At 41.5% G+C, this 24,412-nt stretch overlaps 6 protein-coding genes across 6 annotated transcripts; 3 read left to right on the top strand and 3 right to left on the bottom strand.

The window, feature by feature from the left end:
- Positions 1-48: 48 nt before the first annotated feature.
- Positions 49-2,011, bottom strand: LOC128303233 (transmembrane protein 18). The gene is made up of 4 exons (XM_053040114.1): positions 1,661-2,011; positions 1,470-1,587; positions 1,203-1,351; positions 49-1,137 (listed from the first exon to the last, which is right to left on the bottom strand). Exons 1-4 carry the CDS (start codon positions 1,721-1,723, stop codon positions 1,021-1,023), a joined length of 447 nt encoding a protein of 148 aa, XP_052896074.1. The 5' UTR covers positions 1,724-2,011; the 3' UTR covers positions 49-1,020.
- Positions 2,012-2,375: 364 nt separating this feature from the next.
- Positions 2,376-3,379, top strand: LOC128301483 (40S ribosomal protein S24). Its single transcript, XM_053038001.1, has 2 exons — positions 2,376-2,463; positions 2,801-3,379. The coding sequence occupies exon 2, from the start codon at positions 2,813-2,815 to the stop codon at positions 3,203-3,205; it is 393 nt and encodes a 130-aa protein (XP_052893961.1). The 5' UTR covers positions 2,376-2,463; positions 2,801-2,812; the 3' UTR covers positions 3,206-3,379.
- A 35-nt stretch (positions 3,380-3,414) lies between these two features.
- Positions 3,415-5,220, bottom strand: LOC128302532 (probable ATP-dependent RNA helicase Dbp45A). The gene is made up of 3 exons (XM_053039373.1): positions 5,096-5,220; positions 3,958-5,025; positions 3,415-3,886 (listed from the first exon to the last, which is right to left on the bottom strand). Exons 1-3 carry the CDS (start codon positions 5,169-5,171, stop codon positions 3,441-3,443), a joined length of 1,590 nt encoding a protein of 529 aa, XP_052895333.1. The 5' UTR covers positions 5,172-5,220; the 3' UTR covers positions 3,415-3,440.
- Positions 5,221-5,601: 381 nt separating this feature from the next.
- LOC128301221 (S-methyl-5'-thioadenosine phosphorylase) lies at positions 5,602-6,987 on the top strand. The gene is made up of 2 exons (XM_053037593.1): positions 5,602-5,738; positions 5,806-6,987. The coding sequence occupies exons 1-2, from the start codon at positions 5,721-5,723 to the stop codon at positions 6,622-6,624; spliced, it is 837 nt and encodes a 278-aa protein (XP_052893553.1). The 5' UTR covers positions 5,602-5,720; the 3' UTR covers positions 6,625-6,987.
- Positions 6,945-8,551, bottom strand: LOC128301220 (elongation factor Tu). The gene is made up of 2 exons (XM_053037591.1): positions 8,151-8,551; positions 6,945-8,078 (listed from the first exon to the last, which is right to left on the bottom strand). The coding sequence occupies exons 1-2, from the start codon at positions 8,488-8,490 to the stop codon at positions 7,021-7,023; spliced, it is 1,398 nt and encodes a 465-aa protein (XP_052893551.1). The 5' UTR covers positions 8,491-8,551; the 3' UTR covers positions 6,945-7,020.
- A 341-nt stretch (positions 8,552-8,892) lies between these two features.
- Positions 8,893-14,764, top strand: LOC128303603 (RNA-binding protein spenito). The gene is made up of 3 exons (XM_053040601.1): positions 8,893-9,004; positions 9,855-12,603; positions 12,674-14,764. The coding sequence occupies exon 2, from the start codon at positions 9,983-9,985 to the stop codon at positions 12,350-12,352; it is 2,370 nt and encodes a 789-aa protein (XP_052896561.1). The 5' UTR covers positions 8,893-9,004; positions 9,855-9,982; the 3' UTR covers positions 12,353-12,603; positions 12,674-14,764.
- The last annotated feature ends 9,648 nt before the right edge of the window (positions 14,765-24,412 follow it).

Raw genomic sequence — 24,412 nt, forward strand, 5'->3', positions numbered from 1 at the left:
AGGTATGTGAAAACAATGGCATACGTGATTTAAAATTACATCCCAATTTTATTTAGCAATTCATAATTATCTCCATCGTGCATATTCTGTTATTACCGACTTCCATCCATTTACACACTCCTGTATCTACACACTGTGGAAACTGTAACCGAAATTACGCAAACATTTGAACACAGCAAGGAAACAAACCCCGACACAAAAACAAACAAAAGTGATAAAATTAACGATTAGTGATGATCTTGCATTGATCGTGTCATTTAGCAAAAAAAAAAACAGTTTGAAAAAAGGCCAAGTTATGTTGCATTGTAGTGCCTGATGCGACGCATATTATTGTCTGGAATATTAAATTTGAATGTTTCACCGAACAAAACCTTCAGTGAATGTCAAACAGGCCATATAGCTTTGCCTAAGAGGAACAATATTGCAATGCTACAATTCTGTCTCCAAGAGTGTTCCCTACCGTTTGCACCTAAATTGACTAGGAAAATATCGCTGCTCACTAATTGGCAGTAATATCCGAAAAGGTTGTGTTTTTACCAAATTACACGCGTTGATTGCGTTGTGTTGTTTTTTTCGGTTTCAGACATGTACGTCGCCTGATTTGGTTGACTTATCTGATTTAATGATGATTTTGTCGCCTTCACCTGTGTGAGTCATATTTACCGCTTACAACGCTTTGTTGAGTAATCATTACAGAAAACCGAAACTAAACAAGTTCTGCGATAAAAATACACCATTACACTATATTAGCAAGATTGTGTTGGTCTGTGTGTTTGTGGCTATTCAAATTCCGGTAGTTGTAACTGATAGTTGTAAGAGCTTTGCTCCATTATAACGCTAAAAACAAACATATGCTCATAATGCACACAAAATCTACATGTCTTACAGATTAAACGTGATTTTCCTTTACATCAGCTATACAACCTAACCTTATGTAGCGACCAACTCGGTCCCGCACCCTGCACCGTATTTGGACGGGGGTTAGTAAGAAAAACGAAAAGGTACACCTGTTGCCATTTTTCACTCCTCCTTTTCGTCCTTTAATCGTTGCCTGCTGTTGGATTGTCGGATCTGTTGCTTAAGCTGGGCAGTTTTTAACTTGGACATGATCTGTGTTGACTGGTACAGCCAACTCCCCTGTGATTGGAAATTAACATTCTGGTTAGATAGAGGCCAGTTCCACTGTTACTGCGGTAGCTTACCACCATGAGCATGCAGTTTAGAAGTATTGGCACGGAAAACACAACCGATATGAATAAACCCTTATCGTCGAAGTACTGTTGTTTGGAAAAAATCCTCCAATTGATTGCCGCGTACTCGTTAATGCTTTCGGAAAAGTACACCAATAGCACTGAAAACAGGGTAAATCAAAGGGCAAGTGAAACACCGTACACAAGGTTAAAGAACGATCGATAAATGGAAGGTTGGAAAATGATTGGTATAATTGGCTGTACGCAATGAATACTCACAGAGGACGAAAAATAGGAACACCTGGAAGTTTCCATAATTCCTGGTGAGTAGTGCGGTCGAAGTGATGCATACGTGAAATGCTATTAATCCTATCAACCACGGATCGTACCAATCGATCTGCAAAAAAGCGTTACAATCATCAATACAAAACAAACACAGCAAATGGAAACACTATAGTACGTATACTTACACTCGCTAGAAACGTTATAAAACCTTTTATTTCGTTAATTTCTATCCATGTTGGTTCCACCATTGCTTCAAGGAAGGGTTGACCGTTTCGAAAGAACCAGTTACTGCTATCCAAATACTTTAAACACAACTCCTTGTTTATCGATTCCTGACTGGCCAAGGAACTGTTGCTGGTCTCCGGCCCGTGCTAACGGCACCACGTGTACAATTTTATGAAGTAACTTGATTTAACAATTGAATAGAATGGCTATGCTTTTCACAAAACTTTCTGGTACTTCCTGCGTGCGAAATGCGATGGAAAATGGGAAGAAAAGCTGATGAATATTCTACGTGTTTACGTTTTCACTTCCCATTCTTTTCATTTTTCGTTTGGCGGTGTGTTGTTTTATTTGTTGTTCCAATCTACTGTCAACCCCACCAATCGGAATCCATACAGACTTGGGAGTTTATAAAATATGTCTCGCTGCTTGAAAATTACCAAAGGATTTAAAGATTTACCGATGAAGGGTGATGAATATAGTACGGTTAAACAAAATGGAACCGTAGAGATTCCCAACGGCGAATGCATCTCTTCATGCTTATTACCTTCTCAAATTACATGAATTTATCGTAGCGCATGTGGCGCCACCTATTGTCGGGTAATCGAAGATCGCTCAAGATAATTCGAGACGAGTGTGCTTGTTGACGTTCGAAACACATGGCTGCCAACGGTAATCCAGCTGTCAACAAGCCATGTTTCTTTCTTTTCGCTAAAGTGCGTTCACGAAGACGTGTTGCGACTACGGATTTAGTCTGCAAATAAAGGTGTTTGTCGTGTTCCATTAATCTCCAAATGCATCTAGAAATGACGCAAAACAGCCCAGTAGACTGAGCACAGCTAGAAACAGTGAAATTGTGTGATGGTTCAGTCAAAATGAGTGCATAGCTGGCGGTCGATTGGTGACGGAACGAGTAGTGAGGTTATGGCTTCAATATGTATACCAGCACTGTAGCGGTTCCGTATCGACCAGCCAGCCACCTCCAAGCGAGTGTTCCATCATCATTGCCGCACGGTCTATGCGCTCGGTTGAAATGCGGCCAACGATGCTGTTGGAGGATTGTGGGCAAGCTTGTAATCGTCTATGTTGTATTGTCGTTTTAGAACCATCCCAAGATGAGTACTGCAACCATTCGTACCCGTCGTTACATGAGCAACCGGCTGCTGTGCCGCAAGCAAATGATTTGCGATGTCCTGCACCCTGGACTGGCCTCGGTATCGAAGAAGGAGATCCGAGAGAAGCTGGCCGTCATGTACAAAACCACCCCCGACGTGGTGTTCGTGTTCGGTTTCCGCACCAACTTCGGAGGCGGCAAGTCAACCGGATTTGGCCTGATCTACGACACCCTCGACCACGCCAAGAAGTTCGAACCCAAGCACCGTCTCGGCCGCCACGGACTGTACGAGAAGAAGAAGATGACTCGCAAGCAGCGTAAGGAACGCAAGAACCGTATGAAGAAGGTGCGCGGCACGAAGAAGGCCAAGGTTGGACAGGCCGTGAAGAAGTAAAACTCCGGATAGTGTGTTGGTGCTGCCTGCCGCTACTGCCGCAGTGGTGGTCGGTCGGTGTCTTCTTCGGTCCGTGTTTTAAGTTTATATGTTTTCTCTTGTGCGGATTAAACGGAAACATTCCGCCAAAGGAATGAGAATATAAGCAACAATACCATGTAAGGAGAAACCGTACCATTTGTGGCTTGTGTAGATTTTTTTCAGTGCGTTTTTATTGTGGGCGAAACAGGCGCTTTTATTGTGCCATCTTTGTTTTTTTCTTCGTACATTTTGTAAGTTTGTTTATGCCGCGAGATTTCTTACGCTCCGGTTCGGTTTTACGCTTTTCGATCAGCTCGTTCAATTTATCGGGAGCAATGAATTTCCGTTTCTTAAACTTTTTATCTGCTGCGGCCGCTTGAAATCGGGAATCGTTCTTCACCGTCGGGTTACTCATTGTCTGTTTGTCTCGCTGGCGTCGTTCTTCATTCTCCTGCCGCAAACGCTCTCTTCGCGCTTGCTCTCGAGCTTTCATTTCTTCCTTCCATTTTGCTTCCATTTCATCCGGATCGTGACCTTCCTGTATCCAGCGCAGGCGGCGGTATTTATGTTGCCGTTCGTCGAAATCCTTGTTATCCAGGTTCATCTCAGCTTCGGCACGGGCTACCTTCACTTGCATGAATATACGCTGTACGAGGCGATCTGGGAATAGAAAATAGGGGAATCGTTTAATTCTTCACAAACTGCCCTTTTGCCATTCCGTAAAAACTTACCATCTACAGAATATTCGGTCAATTTTGTATTGATGAGACCCTCTATTTCTCCAAGAGCTTCTAAATCCCTGGGAAAACGTAAAATCGTTATCGCCAACCCAGACCGACCGGCACGCGCTGTACGACCAACCCGATGAATGTATTCGATCGGTTTCTTCGGTAGCCGATGGTTCATTACCAGTTGTACGTCGTGTATATCGAGCCCACGACTGGCCACATCGGTTGCGATCATTATTCGCACGTGTTTGGATTTGAATTTATTAAGTGCTGTCACGCGTTGCTTTTGTCGTAAAAACCCGTGCAAACAAACGTTGTCAAATCCGAACGAGTTCAACGCCATCGACAGAATTTGACAATCCTTTTTAGAATTGGTAAAGATCATAATGCTCACATCTTCGTTCTCCTCCTTGTATTTGCGCAATGCTTCCACCAGTACGGTATCACGATCATAGTCGGCGCACAGTAGGTAACGCTGGTCAAGCGTATCCACCGTTGCCACCTGCGATTGTTCAGACCATTCAAACACATCGTCCGCGATTGGAAACACTATCGAAGTCTTCAGGAAATCCTTCAGTGTGGCTGAAAAGAACAAATTTTGTCGTTTGGCCGGAAGGAAACGGTTAATCACCTTCAAATCATCGTCGAAGCTTCCACTCAACATTCGGTCGGCTTCGTCAACCACCAGAAATTGCAGTGCCGCGAACGAATAGGTATTGCATCCGGTAAGATGATCTGTCAATCTTCCCGGCATGGCCACGACAATGTGTGGACGTTTTTGTAGCTGTTGGCTTTCGAGCAAATGATCGGTTCCACCTGTTACGACGCAAACACGCGCGTTCATCGGTTGACCAGCGACAATGAACTGTTCCGCTATCTGGTGAGCCAGTTCGTGCGTTGGAGTAAGCACAAGTGCAAAGTTAGCCGTGGGTTCTTCGCTGAGCTTCTGCAGTATTGGTAGTGCGAAAGCAAACGTTTTCCCCGAACCAGTTTTTGCCGCACCGATACAATCCTGTCCTTGCAGGATGCGAGGGATGCATTCGACCTGGATCGGTGTCGGACGGCGTAAACCTGAAAATGATGGTTGGAGGTTGTCCTATCAATTGGCTAACACTGTTGCGCCTTTTTTATGGGTACATACCAAGCTTTTCGGTTTGCCGTGTTATCCAGTATGTTAAACCAAGGTCAGAAAATTTCTTATCTGTCCTCAAACTCATGTTTCTGTAATGGTATCAGACCGGTTACCATGAAATTTCTAGATTTTACTGTAGAACCTTTACGAAAATAACACGCGTGCTCGAACAAAACATTGTAGAAATGTCGCATAGAACACCCGCGGTGTTGACATCAGCCGGAACTGTCACCATTCAAAACATTACGCTTCGACTACACTGAAACGCTTTCCCAGTTTTATATTTTAAATTCTGTTTTGCGCCGTTTAGTCGTGTTAGCAAAGGAATATTGAAGCATAAACATTTTTCCAATAGTCATACTCAACCAATACGCATGAGAGTTGCAATTTATGTTACCTTTAATTTCGCTAGGGAAAGTAATTTCAAAAGGGTTCTGGTAGCGTACACGCAGCTTCAGTTTTCAGAACTTTCTGCCATTTGTCAGATGAGTTTGTGTGTATGTGTGTGTGTAGAACGTAAACTGATAAGAATTGTAACGCAAGGCACGCAGTGTGATAAAACAAAGAACTAGCCAATTGATTTCAGCAGAAAGCAGAGAAATTCGAAATAAAACTTTACATTCCAATAAACGAAATGTCCTCAAAGGTTAAGGTAAATCACAATGCTACTCGTGCCGTACTACTGGAACTGATGCTAACAAGTGAATTTTCCACCACAGATTGGCATCATCGGTGGATCCGGGTTGGACGACAGCCAGATTATTGAGAATCGCACCGAGCGCGTGGTAAACACACACTTTGGCATTCCCTCCGATGTTCTTATCGAAGGAAAAATTGCCGGTGTGGATTGCGTTCTGCTGGCGCGCCACGGTAGAAATCATTCGATTATGCCATCGAACGTCAACTATCGGGCCAACATTTGGGCACTGAAAACGCTTGGCTGTACGCATGTGATTGTATCGACGGCTACCGGTTCGTTAAAGGAAGAAATACATCCCGGCGATATTGTCATTCCGGACAATTTTATCGACCGTACAACGAAACGTGTGCAAACGTTTTACGATGGTAATGAGTTGCTGTCGGGCGTCTGTCACATTCCGATGGAACCGGCATTTTGTAATCGCACGCGAGACGTTCTCATCGAAACGGCTCGAGGTATCGGTCTTGCAGTACACGAGAAGGGCACGGTCGTTACAATCGAGGGTCCCCGTTTTTCTAGTAAAGCGGAAAGCAATCTTTTCCGCCAGTGGGGTGCCGATCTTGTAAACATGACTCTGGTACCAGAGGTAGTACTGGCGAAGGAGGCTGGCCTCTGCTATGCTGCCATTGCTATGGCAACCGATTACGATTGCTGGAGAGAGACGGGTGAGGATGTGAATGTGGCAGATGTGTTGGCAACGTTCAAGAAGAACGTTACCAAGGTAACTGATCTGATTATCAACGCTATACCGAAGGTAGCCGCCCTGGATTGGTCGGATACGATTGAAGAGCTGGGGAAGACAGTTAATACCAGTATTATGCTTCCTCATTCTAACTAAATGCTCAAAAAGCACACTTTACCAAATATATGCACAAAAGCGAACAACACTATCGCGATCCGAACACTCAGTCGTCAGTCTATCCGGGAGATACTGATCGCCTCGCCGTCGGTACGAAAAGATGGATGTTAATGGGGTAAACCAATCATATGCCTAGTCAATTGCAATCTTTTTCTGCCATAAGTGGACCGATGCAAAGGGAGGGCCCTCAGTGACAGCCGTGCTTACCTTCAAAAGCAATACTATCCCATGTTCAGCACAAATAATGATAAATATCTTTCCACACCGAAAAATGGAAGTCGTTTGTCCCTGTGTAATTTTTCGAATAATAAACCATTTGTAAAGGCATTACCTTTTATTGACTGTGTTTTCCTTTCTCGCTAGGGTACTAAAATGTTAACAAATATCCAGTTCTAACTTGATCAATTTTTTCTGTGGCAAATTGACCGGTTTAAGCACTTTGGTAACCAAACCTGTCGCCACGGTTTTACCATTCTCTCGTACGGTAAACGATTGTCCGCAGGACATGACCATTTTTCTTAGCAACGTCAACTTAATCGCACCATGATCACCCGGCATAAGCATATCCAGCCCAACCAAATCCACCCGGCACGGCACGTTCCATGTTTTGCTGAACAGCTGCTGAATGTACTTCGAAGTTAGTGGTTTCGCACGGCCTCCTTCGTTTTTCGCTAACAAGTACATAGATGCCTCGAAATGGTTCGAAACACGCTCACTTCCTGCCGCACAAAGCAGCATGCCGCGTTGCACGGAACTCAATTTAACGCTCCGCAACAGCGTACCAATGTTATCACCTGCTTTGGCTTCGTTAACGTCCTTCTTGAATACCTGCATACCACCGATGGTGGTGCGTATATCCTCGTCGAATCCTAACAATTCAGCTTCATCATTTTTACGCATTACGCCACGTGCTAGTGTACCGACAACAACCGTACCACGGCCGGGTACGGTAAACGCATTATCGATGGGTAATAAAAATGGAGAAGTCAAGTCCCTCGTTGGCGTGGGAATGTACGAATCTATTGCATCCAAAAGCTTGCGAATTGAAGGTTCTCCTAGCTCCGTTTGATCGCCTTTGAGGGCTAGCAGTGCCGAACCCACTATAACGGGGCTATCAACACCATCGAATCCAAAATCGCTCAACAGCTCGCGCAGCTCTATTTCCACCAAATCGAGGACTTCGTTATCAACTTGATCAGCTTTGTTGATGAACACGACGATTTTACTAACGCCAACCTGCCGGGCCAATAGTAGATGTTCTCGTGTTTGCGGCATCTGACCATCGGTTGCTGCCACCACCAATATTGCACCGTCCATTTGTGATGCTCCGGAGATCATATTTTTCACGTAATCTGCATGTCCAGGACAGTCCGTGTGCGCATAATGTCGTTTGTTCGTCTTATAACCGATGTGTGCTGCATTAATCGTTATTCCTGAAACAAGTCCATCAAGAACCTGAGCTCACATTTGCTGTACAAGTTAACTTTGTTAATCTTCTTACTGACCTCTAGCTTTCTCCTCTGGCGCACGATCGATCTGGTCATAGGAAACGAAATTAGTTTGCCCATCTTTCGACAGCACTTTTGTGATTGCGGCCGTGAGCGTCGTTTTGCCATGATCTACATGCCCGATGGTTCCAACATTGCAGTGTTCTTCCTTTGGCGAATCTTTACCGGCACCGGTTGTGGAGCTTAATCCTCTTTGGATCCACGAACTTTGTCTGTTGGCACAATACGGTTGTGATGCAATGCTATGCAAACGGGTGCTTATCGAATGTTGTACATAATTCTTTGCTAACTGTAATATTCTATGGTTCCAAAAGAACTTTCCCACTGCATACGACATTCTGTTTTACGACAGTGAAACAGGATAAGAACCGGTTCAGTGCTTAAATTTATCCTACATTTCGTTTGTTTTGTCGGGATTATTTAGAACGAATCTACAGAGCGGGTCCAACAACAGCATAGTTTGGTTGATTGGCAAAAGAAAAGATAATTTGACAGTTGCCAACCGCATCTAAAACCACATAAAAGTTATATAAGTCGATTGTGTGCTTAATTTTTAATACCAAACTAAAACACTACTTGTTTAAAGTATAACTGTTGTACTAAATCCTAAATTAATGAGAGAAACAAAATGTATTTTTTGTGCTTGCAAGCTTGTTGGGAAGACTACTGTCAACCATACCAGCATGACAGTTCGTGGAAGATGCGCAGCCAAGAGGGCCCTCAGCGGTCACTTCGGTTCGTACCGTCAAAGTGGACGGAAGCAAGTTGGTGAGCTCTTTGTGGAACGCTTTTCCAGTTAGTTCAAACGCATCAGATATCAGAAATTTCCTTGACAACTAGAGCGACGCGGAGTGAGTACAACTAGTTTAAGCCAATGGTGATAAAATATATATGAAATTGCGACTGGTGCCACCGATTTTGTATGGTGTGGTTATTAGAGTCGTTTGGTGATATCGTGAGTTAAGATGGCTGCCTGCAAAGCGACAGCTACTTTCTACAATTTAATGCTTACGCAGTCCCTGGGGTGTACAAAGTTATATAGAAAACGGGGTTCGGTGAAAATAAATTATAGTAATAGACAGTAGCTCCCTACGGCTCATTTAAAATCGTGAATGTGAGGCTGAAAAACTAATGCTGCCTTTTTGTGAGCAGTGTGAGGATGTGTACGCGCGTGAATGTATGTGTTTTGGACAGAATATTTGCCGATTTTCTTGTATGAATCGAAATATACTACTAGCGCGTGAGTTGTTTGATATGTGTATAATATTTTACATGTGATGTGTTCAGTGGGATTATTTGTTCAAATAGTGAGATTTGGTTCAGAAGTTAGGCAGGACAAGAAGCGATTGCATTCAGCAGCAGTGAAAAAAGACGCCATTTTGTAATGGCGATGGGTTTTTAGTCAGTTTGTACTGTGTGCGAGATTCGTTAGTGTGTGTGTGTTTTTTTTTTCTTGAAAAGATTTCATAGTGTGTGTGTGTGCATGAAATACGTAGAGTGCCGCAAGTTGGCAAGAGAAAAAATTTGGAAGAACATTCGAGTGTGATACATCGAATTTGTGTCCTGAACGTTTAGGAGAAAAAAGCAAAATAATTGCAGGTTTAATGGTTTTTGTACAAACGAGTAATTTTGTATCTATTGATTTTCGCTTCTGTCGAACCAACCGCCCTGACCATGACAATGTAATATTTGTCTTTTTAGGTATTTTTTTCTCCGTCATTCTCCAAACACCAAACGTTGCGTCTTCGTTACATACCGTGTGTTATCGTTCGTGCAGCAGTATAAAACAATCATCAAACTGGCAAAAGTAATCTTTGACACGACGGCTCATGAGTAGCATTCGGTCCAGCGAGAGAGATCGTATTACAGTGAAGATTCATAACATGAAACGTAGCGCATCGCGCGAATCTCCACCCAGATCAAAGCGACGCAGTAGTATTGGACGTTACGACGATAGTTCCGACGAAAGAGTAACCCCTGATAGAATGAGACGACGTGTGGCCCGTTCCCCCAGCCCGCGGGCACGCTATGCTTCTCCGCACCGAGACGAATACAGCTCATCCCGTAGCCGGGCCGATATTGGTGGCAGTGGCGTGGATAGATACACGTACAAGGTGCTTTGCGTGAGCGCCATCCATCCTAAAGCGTCGGAAGAGTTTATCAAGGAAACGCTGTACCGGGAGTACAAGAAGTTCGGCGATTTTAGCATTCGCATTTCGCACGATCTGGACGAGCGGTTGGCGTATGTATGCTTCCGTACACCGGAGGACGCCCGTGAAGCGAAGCATGCAAAATCGCGCATTATATTGCACGATAAGGTAGCGTTGGTTGAGCCGGTGTATGAGTCTTCGAAGACGGAATCATACCGGCGACCACGCTCGGCTTCACCGTCCGAGTACGATCGTCATTACTATGCACGATCTCCCGGCGTTCCTCCGCCGGATCGGCGTCGCCCGCCCGAGCATCATCCTTACGATAGTTATGGCCCACCACCTGGTGGCCGTATGCATCATCCCGATTTCAGACCACCTATGCACCATGACTACTTGCCCCGTGGGCCCCCAATGCACCATCACGGTCCACCTCACATTCATCCCGGACCACCACACCATCACTACATGCCGCGTCCGTATATGCCCCGACCAAGAGCCCCATTTGAAAAGCCAGAGAACAAGAAGGACAAGTTCCCGAACTATCTACATCACATCCAGCCGGAGGATGATCCACTAGCCACGCGCACACTGTTTGCTGGTAATTTGGAAATTAACATTTCAGATGATGAACTGCGCCGTATCTTCGGTAAATATGGGTTGGTGGAAGATATTGACATAAAGCGTCCGGCACCCGGAACCGGAAATGCGTTTGCGTTCGTTCGCTATCAAACGTTGGATATGGCACACCGCGCAAAGGTGGAACTCTCGGGTCAGTACATTGGCAAGTTCCAGTGTAAGATCGGTTACGGTAAGGCGACGCCAACCACGCGCATCTGGGTGGGAGGGCTTGGGGCCTGGACTTCGGTAACACAGCTCGAACGCGAATTCGACCGATTTGGAGCAATTAAGAAGATTGAGTACGCAAAGGGTGACACCCAGGCGTATGTTTTGTATGATTCAATCGATGCAGCTACAGCAGCGGTGAAGGAAATGCGTGGTTTCGCATTAGGTGGTCCCGAGCGGCGTATTCGGATCGATTTTGCTGACAATGGGTCGGCACCACCGTTTCCGAAACGTCCATTCGAAGAGGGCGGCGGTGAATATCGTCGTGTTCCGGAGTACGAGTATCCGGACGGTGCTCCTCCGTACGATGATGTCCCACCGGGCTACGGTGGCAGTGGGTATGGAGCGCGGTCTTTCCGTGGTCGCGGAAGCGGTGGCGGCAGCGGTGGTTACCGTGGTCGCGGTGGTAGCAGTGGTGGAAGCTTCCGTGGAGGCTTCCATCACGAAGGTCATCGACCAGCAGGAGGCGCCGGTGGACCACCGCATCATGGTCCGGGTGGTGGAGAGGAAGAATGGCGCCGCCCGGCAGGTAGTGGCGAAGCAGGGGAATATGAACGTCGGCGCTCTGGATCACGCGAGCCTGGCGGCATTGATCGCTCCCGTTCACGATCACCACGCCGACGCAGTCCGGCCGATTCCGATTCAGACTCATCGTCACGCCGCAATGGTGTGCTAACAACCGCTAGGACTCTTTCCGAGGTGGCACGAAAGTCGAGTACCGTCTGGCAGGGAGCTCTCATATTGAAGAGTTCACTCTTCCCAGCCAAGTTTCATCTCACCGACGGTGATGCCGACATTGTTGATGGTCTTATGAAGGACGAGGATGGTAAACATCATCTGCGCATTACACAGCGCCTGCGTCTCGACCAGCCGAAGCTGGAGGATGTGCAGAAGCGAATTTCTACTTCGTCCTCGCATGCCATTTTCCTCGGTCTGCCCGGTTCAAGTCCGACTGTGTCGTCCGATGATGCTAGCGTTCAAACGCGTCCACTTCGCAATTTGGTAACATACCTAAAGCAAAAGGAAGCAGCCGGTGTCATTTCGCTGTTGAACAAGGAAACTGAAGCCACCGGCGTACTTTACACGTTCCCTCCATGCGAATTCTCTACCGAACTCCTAAAACGCACCTGTCACACCCTGACGGAGGAAGGACTTAAGGAGGATCATCTAGTGATCGTAGTGGTGCGAGGCGGGACTGCCTAGGAGCGGGAGGAAAGCGTTGACGATGAAGAAATGGATCAGAAAAAGAAAAAAATGAAAAAGTTCGCAAGTAAGAGCAGTAAAGTGGATAAATTATCCTCTACCGACTAACGCAAACGTAGAAACAACAGCAATTTTGTTTATCCGTTACTGACGATACTCTGCTGGAGTATTTAATGCTACATTTAAGTAGCTAAGAAGAAGAAGTTGAAGAGTAAGAAGCTTTTATTCTCCGCCGTTAAGTGCATCCGTGGGTAAGTGAATGCTGTTTATGTTGGTGATCATGATGTCATATTGATGGTATTTATATTATGTCTATTTTAGATAAACACCCAACGGAGGAGCTTCACGGATTATACTTGATAATTAGCTACGCGATATGCACGTAGCTAATATAATTTGCTTTTGTCAACGTCTGTAGTACACAACACATTCATGTGTAGAAATTTTAATTTGCACTATGCTATGGATGCGAATAACAAAGACACAAAACCTGTATTATAAGCTATAGAAGCAAATTACCCAACCCGCATCGTAAGTACATACATCTCATCTCATGCTACTTCACCAACATAAAGGACCGGAAATAGATGATGGGCAAGATGATTTTCCATAAGACCCCAGGCAATCGAATCCAGCATAAACATAATTTACGACCGTAACAAATAGAACGAGCAAGTGTTTTTGCATTGGTTTATTCTGAAATCTCTAGTTATTACATTGCATCAACCGGGTGACCAGTGGAATAGAAGTATTTGTTGATGCTAAGGAACTAAATGAGCGCGCGAATATGAAAAAGTGCGCGTAAGCTTCTCAACATTCGACGTACGTGTACGTGTTTACTTAAAACGTCTTATCTGTTGCACACTGGTGTAAGTTCGTGCGTGAATTTGTGCATGTGTATATGAGTGTTTACCTTAAGAAGTGTCGCGGGTGCGAGAGAATTCAGAGAAGCAGAAGCGCAACTACTGACTGGTGAATAGTGACGCATTCAAATTTTTTAATCAATTTTATAATACTACAGTAACCTTTACTTTTGTCACAAAGTTTCACAAATGGTTTTGAAATTCCTCAATCCTAACAATTTACAAAGATCGAAAAGTGTTGATCAGTACCTTTCGTTTGAAGTGATCGTTTGCCTGATTACATGCGTTTGCAGTATGTAGATTTTCAACTTATGATGTAAACTGATGAGGACTTTCAAACCGATTGACAACATTTGAAGAAAATAAATCATATTGTACATGGGAGATTCGTGTTGAATATTGCCATTGATTTAGATACTTTATTTAACGGAACAGCTATGGAGGAAAATATTTTGTTATTCATTGTTAAGGAATACGTCGTACGTATTATGATTTATATCATTTTCCCAACAAAATTCTGCTGAGAAAACTATGTTTCTGACAGTTTATTACATTTCATGCTATAGATCCTGGCATTCGGAGCTCTCTTACCATTGCTTTCAGTTCTGCTTACCAATGTCGATAATGTTTACTGGTCGTACATTCCATATAGCTGCTTCTGGCATACTGCATCTGATCAATTGCAATTTAAACATGAATTTAACAATCCTTCCCTTGTTCTAATATCTTGATTATTCAAAATTATGTTTTGCTCTAATCAGGCTAACAACTAGTTGCAAAATGAATATTTGAAGGTATATTACTTTACCTTGAGGTAGCATGGTTATAGGTGAAGCATTACGACGAGGAAAAAAAGTTTAAGTAAAGTTGCAACCGTCAACGTTTATTTATGGATATCATCAATATTCGCCAGATTTTGATGTAAGTCGTTTGATTGACTGCAGAAGGATAAAACATATTATGATTATATAAACACATATATAAAGCTTCGTATGCACGTAACGTGGAAATTCATTGCAATACACAGTCGTAAACATAATCAATGAAAAATCAATAAACCTGACAAAAAATAACAAGTAAACCGAGATGGTGCAGTGACGGTTATGATAATACATAGATTGAAACAACGTGCTACACTAAAGGCAGAGATCTAAAATTCTATTGACTGGGTGGTGTTGTGTGTAATTGCATGCCAAGAGAGCGATACATATAGAAATAATAAATAAACATACAATTTAAACAACGGTGCGTCGTGCGTTATGGTGGAAGGCAGAGAGGGCCAATCTAACTTTCGGAGACGATCCATTTGATGTAGATGTGATTTCTACATCAATAGTGTTGTTTGTGATTGAAGTAAGTGCAGTTTTAGCCCTATGAATAGAGTGAAACGAACCCCATTTTCATCAGAAGAAGAAAGGTTTTTTTTCCAGTAACTACTCCCGGCATCTCCCGTGTATGTCGATTGGGTTAGTAAAGTAATTTGCCTCAGATGTATCTTTTTCCTGTCCTATACTGATGATACTGCTTTAGTGTGATCGATAGATAGAACGTAGAATTCTAAATCAAAATAACAATCCGAAAATTTTGTTCTTCGCATAGATGTGCTTTGAAGTGTGTCGAAGATTCAATACCATGGTTGTTCTCGTAATTAATTAAACCAACAGTTCAGTTCAACTAGTTAAAATTGAAGTGCAGTTCAGTTCGGTCGGTTGGAACGAATGTTATGTGCAGTTTACTCTCCAGTGTGTTTAGTTTCGTCTGATGTTTTCGATTAAAATCCTTTCTTAGCCATCATTGATTCACAATAATGGATTGTACAGCGTATCCTCTCTGAGTGTCCGGCCTTGTGGTACGAATGGTGGCTTGTTGTTCAGCCAGTGATGATATTTTTTTCGTATGAAAGTAGTTACCATTGTGACATTGTTTTTAGTTATGTTCCGTTTGGGATTTGGTGCGCAAAATGTATCCGAAACCGTAGATAAAAGCTTGTTGTGCTATTGTGTTCCGTGAGTGTGGTTTCCCGAACATCTATGCCATGGTGATTATCTACCTTGTGGAATTATTGTTTGTCAAATATATTAATTAAATTCTAAATGCAACGATCAATTCGCGAGATAAGTTTTAGAATCTACTTCCCAAAGAAACCCTTCTACTGAATAGTGTGTCTATTTCATTGTTCGACGTATCTTTGTTATCATGTTTCTTGAAATGCGTGCCCTTGTTTTTATTGTGTCAATCGGCTATGGTGAATTATTGCAATTATTTATTAATTGATTAAAGCAGCTGCTTGGGTGACTGATTAAGCTTGGATTAAAGCATACCATTTAAGTAATTATTATCTACACCATTTTTGTGAACCTCGCAGTAGTGTACATTTTGAGCATTTCCAACACTTTTAAATTCACACGAGAATCATTCGGATTACTCCATGCAACTCCCCATTGCATTATGTGTGAAAGATTGACTCGATGTGCAGTGAATTGTTTGTAGAAGACTCATGTTATCCTGTGGTTGTGGTGCAGTACGCTCTTTGGAACGTACAGTTTACACTGTGTTTAGTTATTGGTGCGGCGTTGTTCAGTTATCAGGAATGAAGATAAGGTGTGAGGTGCGTATTTGTGTTGTGTGGTGCAACCGAAAGAATCATTTCGTTAATCAGCTGAAGCAATACATCTTTATACATTGCCCCCGTTTTCGTGCCATGTGCCATGATGATATTCTTGTGTTTGTTATGTGTTTTCCTTGCGTATGAAAAGTAACGTAGTTTCCGACGGGAGTGTGTGGTGGAGCATGTGTGAGAAAGCATTTCTTTTAGCGGAAAGATGGGCTTTTTACAATGGTCAATACTCTAATGGAAGAAGGAATGACTACATGATCTCACTCCGTTATGTTTTTTTGTGATTTCATGCAATGTCGTTTCATGAAATGTGTGTTCGCTGTGAGATACCATTATGTTTTGTCGTATTGTTTCCCGTCTGCCTGCCTGCCTTGTATGCCACGCACGACGTCTCTAGCAGAATGTAGCGTTTGTTGTAAAAATTTCAATTTAAATTGGTTTTACAAACGTTACCTTTTGCTCTAGGTCGTACTATCACGATATTTAAACTACCCGAACTCATCGGCAGAGCCAAGAGCATGATTTTTTTTTTGTGGTGAATGCGAGCTCTAGAAGCGAGTGTGTTTTACTTGATCTTTTGCGGGCTCGATCGCCTCGTGAGCGGAGTGCGTTGTTTTGTCCCATCACACGTGTTTAAAAAGTGTTTGTTGCTGTATCAGTTTTTGTGTCAAGAAGGTTCAAGATTTGGTTGAAAAATAATGTGTGGTGTTGTAAAGCTGGTAGTTTAAAAATGTTGATCTTTTCTTAGAGCGAAAGTTGGTGTCCTTCTAATTTACATACAGCAGAGTCGTGCTCTGATTCTCAGCTATTCAACCATGTGCAACATTCAAATGTTACCTGAAGACTGTGTGTGTATCGAGGTTGTAAAATGTGAAATGCAGTTAAAATGTTGTGAAAACAAAAACCACGCCGTATCGTGCTGTTTACATGTACATTAACGCGTGATTGTTATGGCAGTGTGGTTTTGATGATGAAAGTGTTATAAAAGTTAAAGCTAACTCTAAAGAAAGCATAGTTAAATATCATTCTCTATTGACTTAATAAAATTTGGTATTGTTTTATAATTTAATATTATCGATAAACGTTTTTAGGTTATCGGAGTCCACCAAGCACCAAGCGAAAATTAACTTAATCGAAAAGAAAAATAAAGCTATAAGATCAGTTGCAACTGTTTTTTTCCTATACTGTAGGTCGCTAAGTCAGAGTATAGGCAGTCCCCGCGATACACGGTTCCTCTTATACGCGGTTTTTAGAAATTTGACAGAGAAGTTAGAAAATATGATAACACAAAATCTAAACGAAAAAGAAGTTATCTTTGGAACTTTGAAGTATGAACGATTTTACTCCCGGATTCGATTTACGCTAAAATTCGACATACGCAGATTTTTCCCGGGTTATAGTGGTCTGCTATAATAGCGTATCTCGGATATACAGACAGACCTGTACATCAAACGTTCTCTAAACCTGTTTATCCCTAATAACAACCAAACTTATTTACGAAAAACAATGACCAAAGTTACGTGCCAGATGATGGTGGATGGAAAACTTTCAGGGTTCTCTGCTACCACCAAAGGTCTGCGCCAAGGAGATGGACTAAAGGGTGTCCCCGAAAGTATAAGCACGATTTCTAAATGACGTATCTAGTAAACGGATGGCGTAAAACAACTGATTCTTGATATGCTTGATTGTTTACATTCCGAGCTACTAGCTAGTGCATTAAAACTATTTCATTCAATAGCATCTGTTGAAATGCGAGGCATTTCCGTCGAAAAGCGCAAAAGCATTCTGCACAAATGGTGCTTGACACCTAACATTTCGCTAAGTCAATTAGCGAAATCGGAAGGTGTAAGTATCGGATCCGTACGAACCGCCATCCAAAAGTTTCGGGAGGAGTCCAGCTTCGAGAATACGCCGAAAAGTGGCTGAAATTCTGGTCCTGTCGATCAGTGGTTGGACCGGGACATAGCAAAATCGTTCAAGCAAAGAAAGGAAAGTTCCATTCGCGATGTGGCTCAAAAACTGGGCATATCAAAAAGTAACATCCAACGTGCCAAGGCAAGATTGAATTTAAAAACGTATAAAAAACCAAAGAAACCGAAACGGAGTACAAAACAGGCCGCATGCGTAAATATCGGGCTCGGAAGCTGTACGACAAGCTGCTGTGTCGCCAATTCTCATGCATCGTGATGGACGATGAGTCGTACGTAAATTTTGACTACAAAACACTTCCAGGTGGTCAATTTTACACCGTGCCTGGAAGCCAGGACGTCGAAGAAGCCGTTAAATCTATTTTTCCCGAAAAATTCGGAAAAAAGGCGATGGTGTGGCAAACCATTTGCGAAAGCGGAATGATGTCCGAACCGTTTGTGACAACGGAGACGATGAGGACCGATCCCGACATTCGGGAGTGTTTGAATCGACGTTTACTGCTCATGATACGAAAACATACTGGTCCAGTGTTGTTTTGGCCAGATTTGGCCTCTGTCCACTATGCCAAAGACACGATCGCATGGTATGAAGAACATGAGGTACGGTACGTACCGAAGGAAATGAATCCCCCGAACTACCCTAAAGCCAGACCGATTGAGTTATTTTGGGCTTAAACCGAGGCACAACTGAGAAAGCATTTTAAAGCTGCTGAGAACATCGATAGTTTTCAAAAAGACTGGAAGAAAAGGTCGAAAATCGTTCGGGACAAGTCTGTGCTGAGCCTGATGGGAGGCGTCAGATCAAAAGTGTGATCATTGGCATACAATTAAATTTTTTTTTTTTTTTGAAATAATACAGAACACTCCACCAATTCAATTTATCAAATAAACATTAAGTTTCGGGAGCAGGTTTTTTTTATCTAACTTTTAAATCGTGCTTATACTTTCGGGGACCACCTTTAGTAGAGGTCCATTCGTAGGTGGAAATTTTGTGAACCTTCTTTTATAATCCAATGCATATCCTATTATACCCTGATTATAAAAACATAATACAAACCGAGCAACAGGAGAGAAACCTCGGACTGGAGACAGTCATTGAGGACTGGAGACAGTCAAACTCCTCGAATTGAAGTCAAAAATCAAAAAAATCATTGGCATAGGTAGAGTCATTTCCCGAGTTACGCGAATTCGAGATATGCGAATCATTAAATTTTGACAGTTCGTGTAATTTTGGTGTAAACACGTTACATTTTAATATTGTAAAGAAAACTTTGGATAAAATTTTACTTTAATTGTCGAAATAAACAACATAATACCAATGATCAATGCGCTTCGTAACGCGAAAAGAAGAAATCAACCCCTGAATGCTAATACACTAACGATATAAGGATAAAGAAAATTCGAGTTGCGCGAATTTATCTGGAATGCATTACTCCGGGTAACTCGGGAAAATACGTAACTGTAATGTAATTTTGAGAAAAAGAATCAATGCATTATTAAATCAGGTGTCTTCATTCCAACTGGTATTTATCAATTTTTGTACATCTTAAAACCGATATAAATAAAAATGTACTTCCAATTGAAAAATTGATGACATATCGACTCAGTGAGCGTATTGCAAATTAAGGTAAGAATATTTCGATCAAGCATAATCTTGACTTCTTTGTAATCTCTGTGTTGATACTTACTGCGTATACGATTATAGACATTTGTATTTTTTTTGCGTTAGTAATCTTATAGCTGTAATTTTACTCTTCGTAACTAGTACCATTATTCAAGTTATTCATTTGCTCTTTCAAATTGTTCAAATATAAATTCTCTAGTATTATTCAGGTATGTGCCTTGTACTTATGTTGTGTTGATATTGATATTTCATTTATTTTAAAAATGTTATGCAGCTGTTGAAGATTACATAACAACAATTACATATTTACACTGAAAATAACATCATGGAACGGGAACGTAATCTGTTAAAGAATGCTCACAATGAAATAAATAATCGTCAAATTATGCAAAAAAGTCCTGGTCAATAATATATTGTTGAGTTGGAATCCACAAGACGTACATTCCAACGTAGGACAGACAATACACAGTACAAAGCTTTGACACTAAACGGCCTTCTTTGATTGTGCTGTGTGCGAGGAAAGCGCTTCAAAATGAAAGATAACTTCCTCGTGTGAACAATGGATTGAATCGGGTTTATAATGTACGAAATTGGTTCTTATCTATTAATTTTTCCTTAATTCTAATTCAATCCTTACATTCTCCTTCATTCTTTCTCCTGTCCTTTTCCATAGGAATCCAGTTTTTTTTATGATTTGTTATTTAATTATGCTCCCTGATACGTGCATGGACCTAAATTAATGAATGGCGGTTACTAAAATCCTACCTAAATATCCATCCTGATCCTATCCTATGCTCGGTGATCCTAATGGTGAATATTTCCAATCGGTATGATTTAAGGGGCGTCCATTTATTTTACATTCATAACCCGATATCCGCTGAATACTATTTTGTAATAATGTCTGGCTTTTTGAATAAACCGAACCCGCTAGTTCCGTTGTTTTTGAACCGCTGTTTCATGTGCATTTTACCGCTTTTATTGCCGACGCTGTGTAAAAATTGTTTTATGCAAATCTCATCCAAAGAAGCAAGTTAAATTACTTTAAGGCCAACACGTAGTGACATTTAATAACTAAATGAAAGCTAACATTTAGAAAGTATCATGGCGTTAGCTAAGGTTCTAGGCAGTATGGTCGTCCGATAGGGCTTAGTAGCATTATTCCTGAATATCAAAATCCTGATTCTCCAAACCCGGACGAAATGCATGTACAGTTCCTGTGTGCAGCACATTCGTGAAAAAGTTTGAAGTTCGTAAAAAAAATGAAAGGTTCAGATTATTCCAAACGAAATGATATGAACGTGCCTATAGCTTAACAAAAACACAAATGTTAAACAAATTGTCTATTTCTTTTTGCAATTCATACTGGCAGCTGTTATTAATAAATGTTATCATAAGGGTACGAACTTATTTAATAACCTGTAAATGAGAAATATTTTCATTCAAAGTATTTTTCAATATTTAGATTCCGGTGGTTTATACGTTCAAATACAACCATCCAATATTTGAGATAGTTTTTGTTTTTAAAATTCCTTAAACGATTGTTTTTTAGCTTCTGAGTGCATATATCCCCTTAAATCTAATGTGTATCAATAGAAGCCGTATACAAATCGTTCACTACATAATTTTTCAGTTGCCCTTTGCGTCAATGAATATTTTGCTCCTGTTGTAAGTGAAGGAACGTGTGACAATGTAAAGCCAAACATACATTTGAATATAACACATCCTTTAACTTCCTGCTGGAATAATTTTGATAATATTGATGCAGCTGAGTGAAATAAATTTATTAAGTAAAATTAATCCAACAAGTTAAAATTTTCATCTGTTTATTTTACAACCTAGCAATTAGTTCAATGAAGTTACTAGTTCGCGAGCACGGTAATATATCTAAATTGATTTAACAAAACAACGTTCGTGAGTAACCCCAAAAAGTTTTTACAACAAACACACAAAAACATCGTATATTGGAGGAAGTTTTCATCTTACTGCTGAGGTCAAATAAATCGTTTGATTAAAGTTCAATTAAATTCAAATCTATTTGGGGAGAAGTATGATATATTTGTTCGCAGTTTATGTGCGTACAAGTCATTTTTCAACGTACTTTACACCAATTCTGCCAAAGACACCATGTATGCTTGGGAACGTCACACCTTCGACTGAATGTTGCAGCAACTTTCTGCTGCCATGCAGAGTGTTGTGGATGAATATTAATTAATTTTCTTCTAGACATACTTCCAAAATACATCAACAGAAAGGGGAAGATTCCGGGACGAAAGTCGTACGTTATGACGTTACATTAGCTGCTGATTGGTCAGAACCGGTTTCTCAATTTTCGAAGGAAGATTTCACTCTGAGAAAGCTGCTGCTAAGCGCAAGAATGATAAACTGCTGTAGAAGAAATGTAGAATAAACCAACAAGATGAATCACTCTTACAAATCCATCGTTTATCCAATGGATGTTAGTTACTTTATCAATATTTTATTTTAATTTTTTTCATTGGATTAACTGTTGATTACGTGTAGTAATTGGATTTTAATAATCCTTTGTCGGTGTTACCATTACCTACATTTTGATTTGATGTACTGATGTACTAATGTCATAATTCATCTCTTGTTTTTATTAACGTTTATTACTAGCATAATGTGAGAATTTTATAAAAGTTTGACGCATACTATTTGAGCAACGATGATCTAAGATGATCGTCCTTCACCCCATTAACCGTGCTGCTTCTTTAGCTAGATGAAATTATCACAATGAAGGAGAATGAAAGAATCGTGCTTCCATCCTCACGATGTAAAACTTTCTATTCTGACCTGAAGATTCTCCAGGTCCCAAAGGAGAAGTTTAGAGGTTAATGCTCTTTCTTTCCATTATCTCTTTTATTCTTTCCCTTTTATTTGCTGTGAACGTTCCACGCTACGTTTTCTGGTGTGTTCTGTATAAGCGGGTGTTGCGGTCGGATTATTTAACTTATAGCGAACCATAGCGCCAAATGCGGCGAAATGAGTTTACAGCGTGATCGTTTTAGGATCTTGGCAACGGCATCTACACCAGAAAAGAAATAGGTTAAACTAATGCAAACATGATGATGTTACGACACTAAATTGATTAACGAAAATGGCGTCTTTCATACGTAGCACAAGTGGATAGCAGGTAACTTTCGAAAAGGATTGCAAATACTGTTGGATAAATCTGATACAGATGTATGAAACGGAATGAATTTTGGAGCAGATGTTTTTTAAAAATATAACATTTTTTATAAACCCTTTTCGGTGGACGTCATTATCTTTTTAGTCCATGGATGTGGCCAGAGAACCAGGATGAGATAATCGTCCTTAATAATCGTTGCTTAACATTTATGCCTTCCGTCCTTGTCCCACCACTGACTCGGCTGTTCTCTCTCTCAATAGTGACAGTCACTTTTCCCGATGCATGGAAGTTTTCGTGGCTAACGCCGGTCCACAAGGACAAATCTCGAAACTGCGTCGAAAACTACCGTGGGATCACTTCGCTATGTGCTCCTGCTAAGGTTCTCGAAATGATAGTATACAACATGATGCTATATCGATGCGGTTCGCTCATCACTCAACGTCAGCATGGATTTTTCCCCTGGAAGGTCGGTCGCAACAAACCTGACGGAATTCGTGTCGCACTGCTCTCATGCAATGGACGACGGTTTACAAGTCGATGCAGTATATACGGATCTTAAAGCGGCCTTTGATAAAGTGAATCACCGGTTACTCTTAGCTAAACTTGAACAATTAGGTCTCACATCTCCGCTTATCTCCTGACTCAGGTCGTATCTTTGCGGACGCACGTATAGAGTTAAGCTGTGTCACTCGATTTCCTCAGTAATCCATAGTAAATCAGGCGTACCACAGGGTAGTAATCTTGGTCCTCTATTGTTTTCATTGTACCTTAATGACCTAAGCTATGTTCTGCCTGACGGCTCATATTTATTTTATGCTGACGACGTTAGAATATTTTCAACAATACGGAATAACGATGACTGCTATAAGCTGCAAAGTCTTCTAGACACGTTCTGTGAGTGGTGTTCGAACAATAATATGGAATTATCATTAAATAAGTGTTGTATAGTGTCCTTCCATCGTCTAAAGAAACCACGTACATACAATTATAATCTTCGAGGAAACGTGTTGCAACGTAAAACGCTCATAAAAGACCTTGGTGTCGAATTAGACGACAAACTTACCTTCAGGACGCACATTGAGAGCATTATTGACAGAGCTAACAGGATTGAGAGCTTTTTTGCACAATGAATATAGAAGAACGGTAGCATCGTACAACGATCCTTTTGTGATAATGTGTACGCAGTTTAACACACATTTTGACCTATTCTATTTCAACATAAGTACTCAGTGTTTTAAGGTTAGGATTTTAGATTCGTACGCCCTCGACAATAGACAAAACTAAGCTTATACCTTAATTTAAGTATACAAGGGTCAAGGTCCATGTCGTACCAGACCCATTAATTGTTAGTGAAAATAAATAAAAATACACTATTCAACTTTCGCAATTCCCTTGTGGAACGCAAGCCCATACTATGTTGGCCATATTGACCAGAAATTGATTTTGGTGAGTAATGGAACTTAACAATGATCTTCGTTATTGCATAATCGATTGCCACGCTTATTTGGCTATGCTGAACCATTATTTTCACAAGCATTCTTGACCATTCGGATGGGATTGGTGGTTTCATCATCATTCAACCTGTACCGATTCTAGAACACCACCAGAATTACGTGAAACTGGATCAAGAAGTTTATCTACCTTACCCTTCCGTTCGAAGCGGCGCAGTAGTCGAGTGGTACACAAAGGCATACCATAGAAGCATGCCATTTGCGTTATCTTTGCGCAGCAACGCAGCACCACGCAGCAAACGGGTGGGTCTAACGGAATCGATACTCTCCAGCCAACCGAATGACCGATTTGTTCCATCCCACACGCAATACGGATGAAACGCGTTCTACCCATCGTCTGGAAACACTGATGGTCGGATGGATGGATTT

Source organism: Anopheles moucheti, chromosome 3 (assembly GCF_943734755.1).
Source record: "Anopheles moucheti chromosome 3, idAnoMoucSN_F20_07, whole genome shotgun sequence".
In the NCBI taxonomy this organism is placed as follows: Eukaryota; Metazoa; Arthropoda; class Insecta; order Diptera; family Culicidae; genus Anopheles; species Anopheles moucheti.

What these genes read in the sequence shown, in the direction of transcription:
- LOC128303603 (XM_053040601.1), top strand. Translation starts at nt 9,983, where the DNA reads ATGAGTAGCATTCGGTCCAGCGAGAGAGATCGTATTACAGTGAAGATT.
- LOC128303233 (XM_053040114.1), bottom strand. Translation starts at nt 1,723, where the DNA reads ATGGTGGAACCAACATGGATAGAAATTAACGAAATAAAAGGTTTTATA. An exon ending in TTATAACGTTTCTAGCGAGT is followed by an intron (nt 1,588 to 1,660) that starts GTAAGTATACGT and finishes GCTTTTTTGCAG; the next exon opens with ATCGATTGGTACGATCCGTG. An exon ending in TAAACTGCATGCTCATGGTG is followed by an intron (nt 1,138 to 1,202) that starts GTAAGCTACCGC and finishes TTCCAATCACAG; the next exon opens with GGGAGTTGGCTGTACCAGTC.
- LOC128301483 (XM_053038001.1), top strand. Translation starts at nt 2,813, where the DNA reads ATGAGTACTGCAACCATTCGTACCCGTCGTTACATGAGCAACCGGCTG.
- LOC128301220 (XM_053037591.1), bottom strand. Translation starts at nt 8,490, where the DNA reads ATGTCGTATGCAGTGGGAAAGTTCTTTTGGAACCATAGAATATTACAG. An exon ending in GCCAGAGGAGAAAGCTAGAG is followed by an intron (nt 8,079 to 8,150) that starts GTCAGTAAGAAG and finishes GACTTGTTTCAG; the next exon opens with GAATAACGATTAATGCAGCA.
- LOC128302532 (XM_053039373.1), bottom strand. Translation starts at nt 5,171, where the DNA reads ATGAGTTTGAGGACAGATAAGAAATTTTCTGACCTTGGTTTAACATAC. An exon ending in ACGGCAAACCGAAAAGCTTG is followed by an intron (nt 5,026 to 5,095) that starts GTATGTACCCAT and finishes CATCATTTTCAG; the next exon opens with GTTTACGCCGTCCGACACCG. An exon ending in GACCGAATATTCTGTAGATG is followed by an intron (nt 3,887 to 3,957) that starts GTAAGTTTTTAC and finishes TTCTATTCCCAG; the next exon opens with ATCGCCTCGTACAGCGTATA.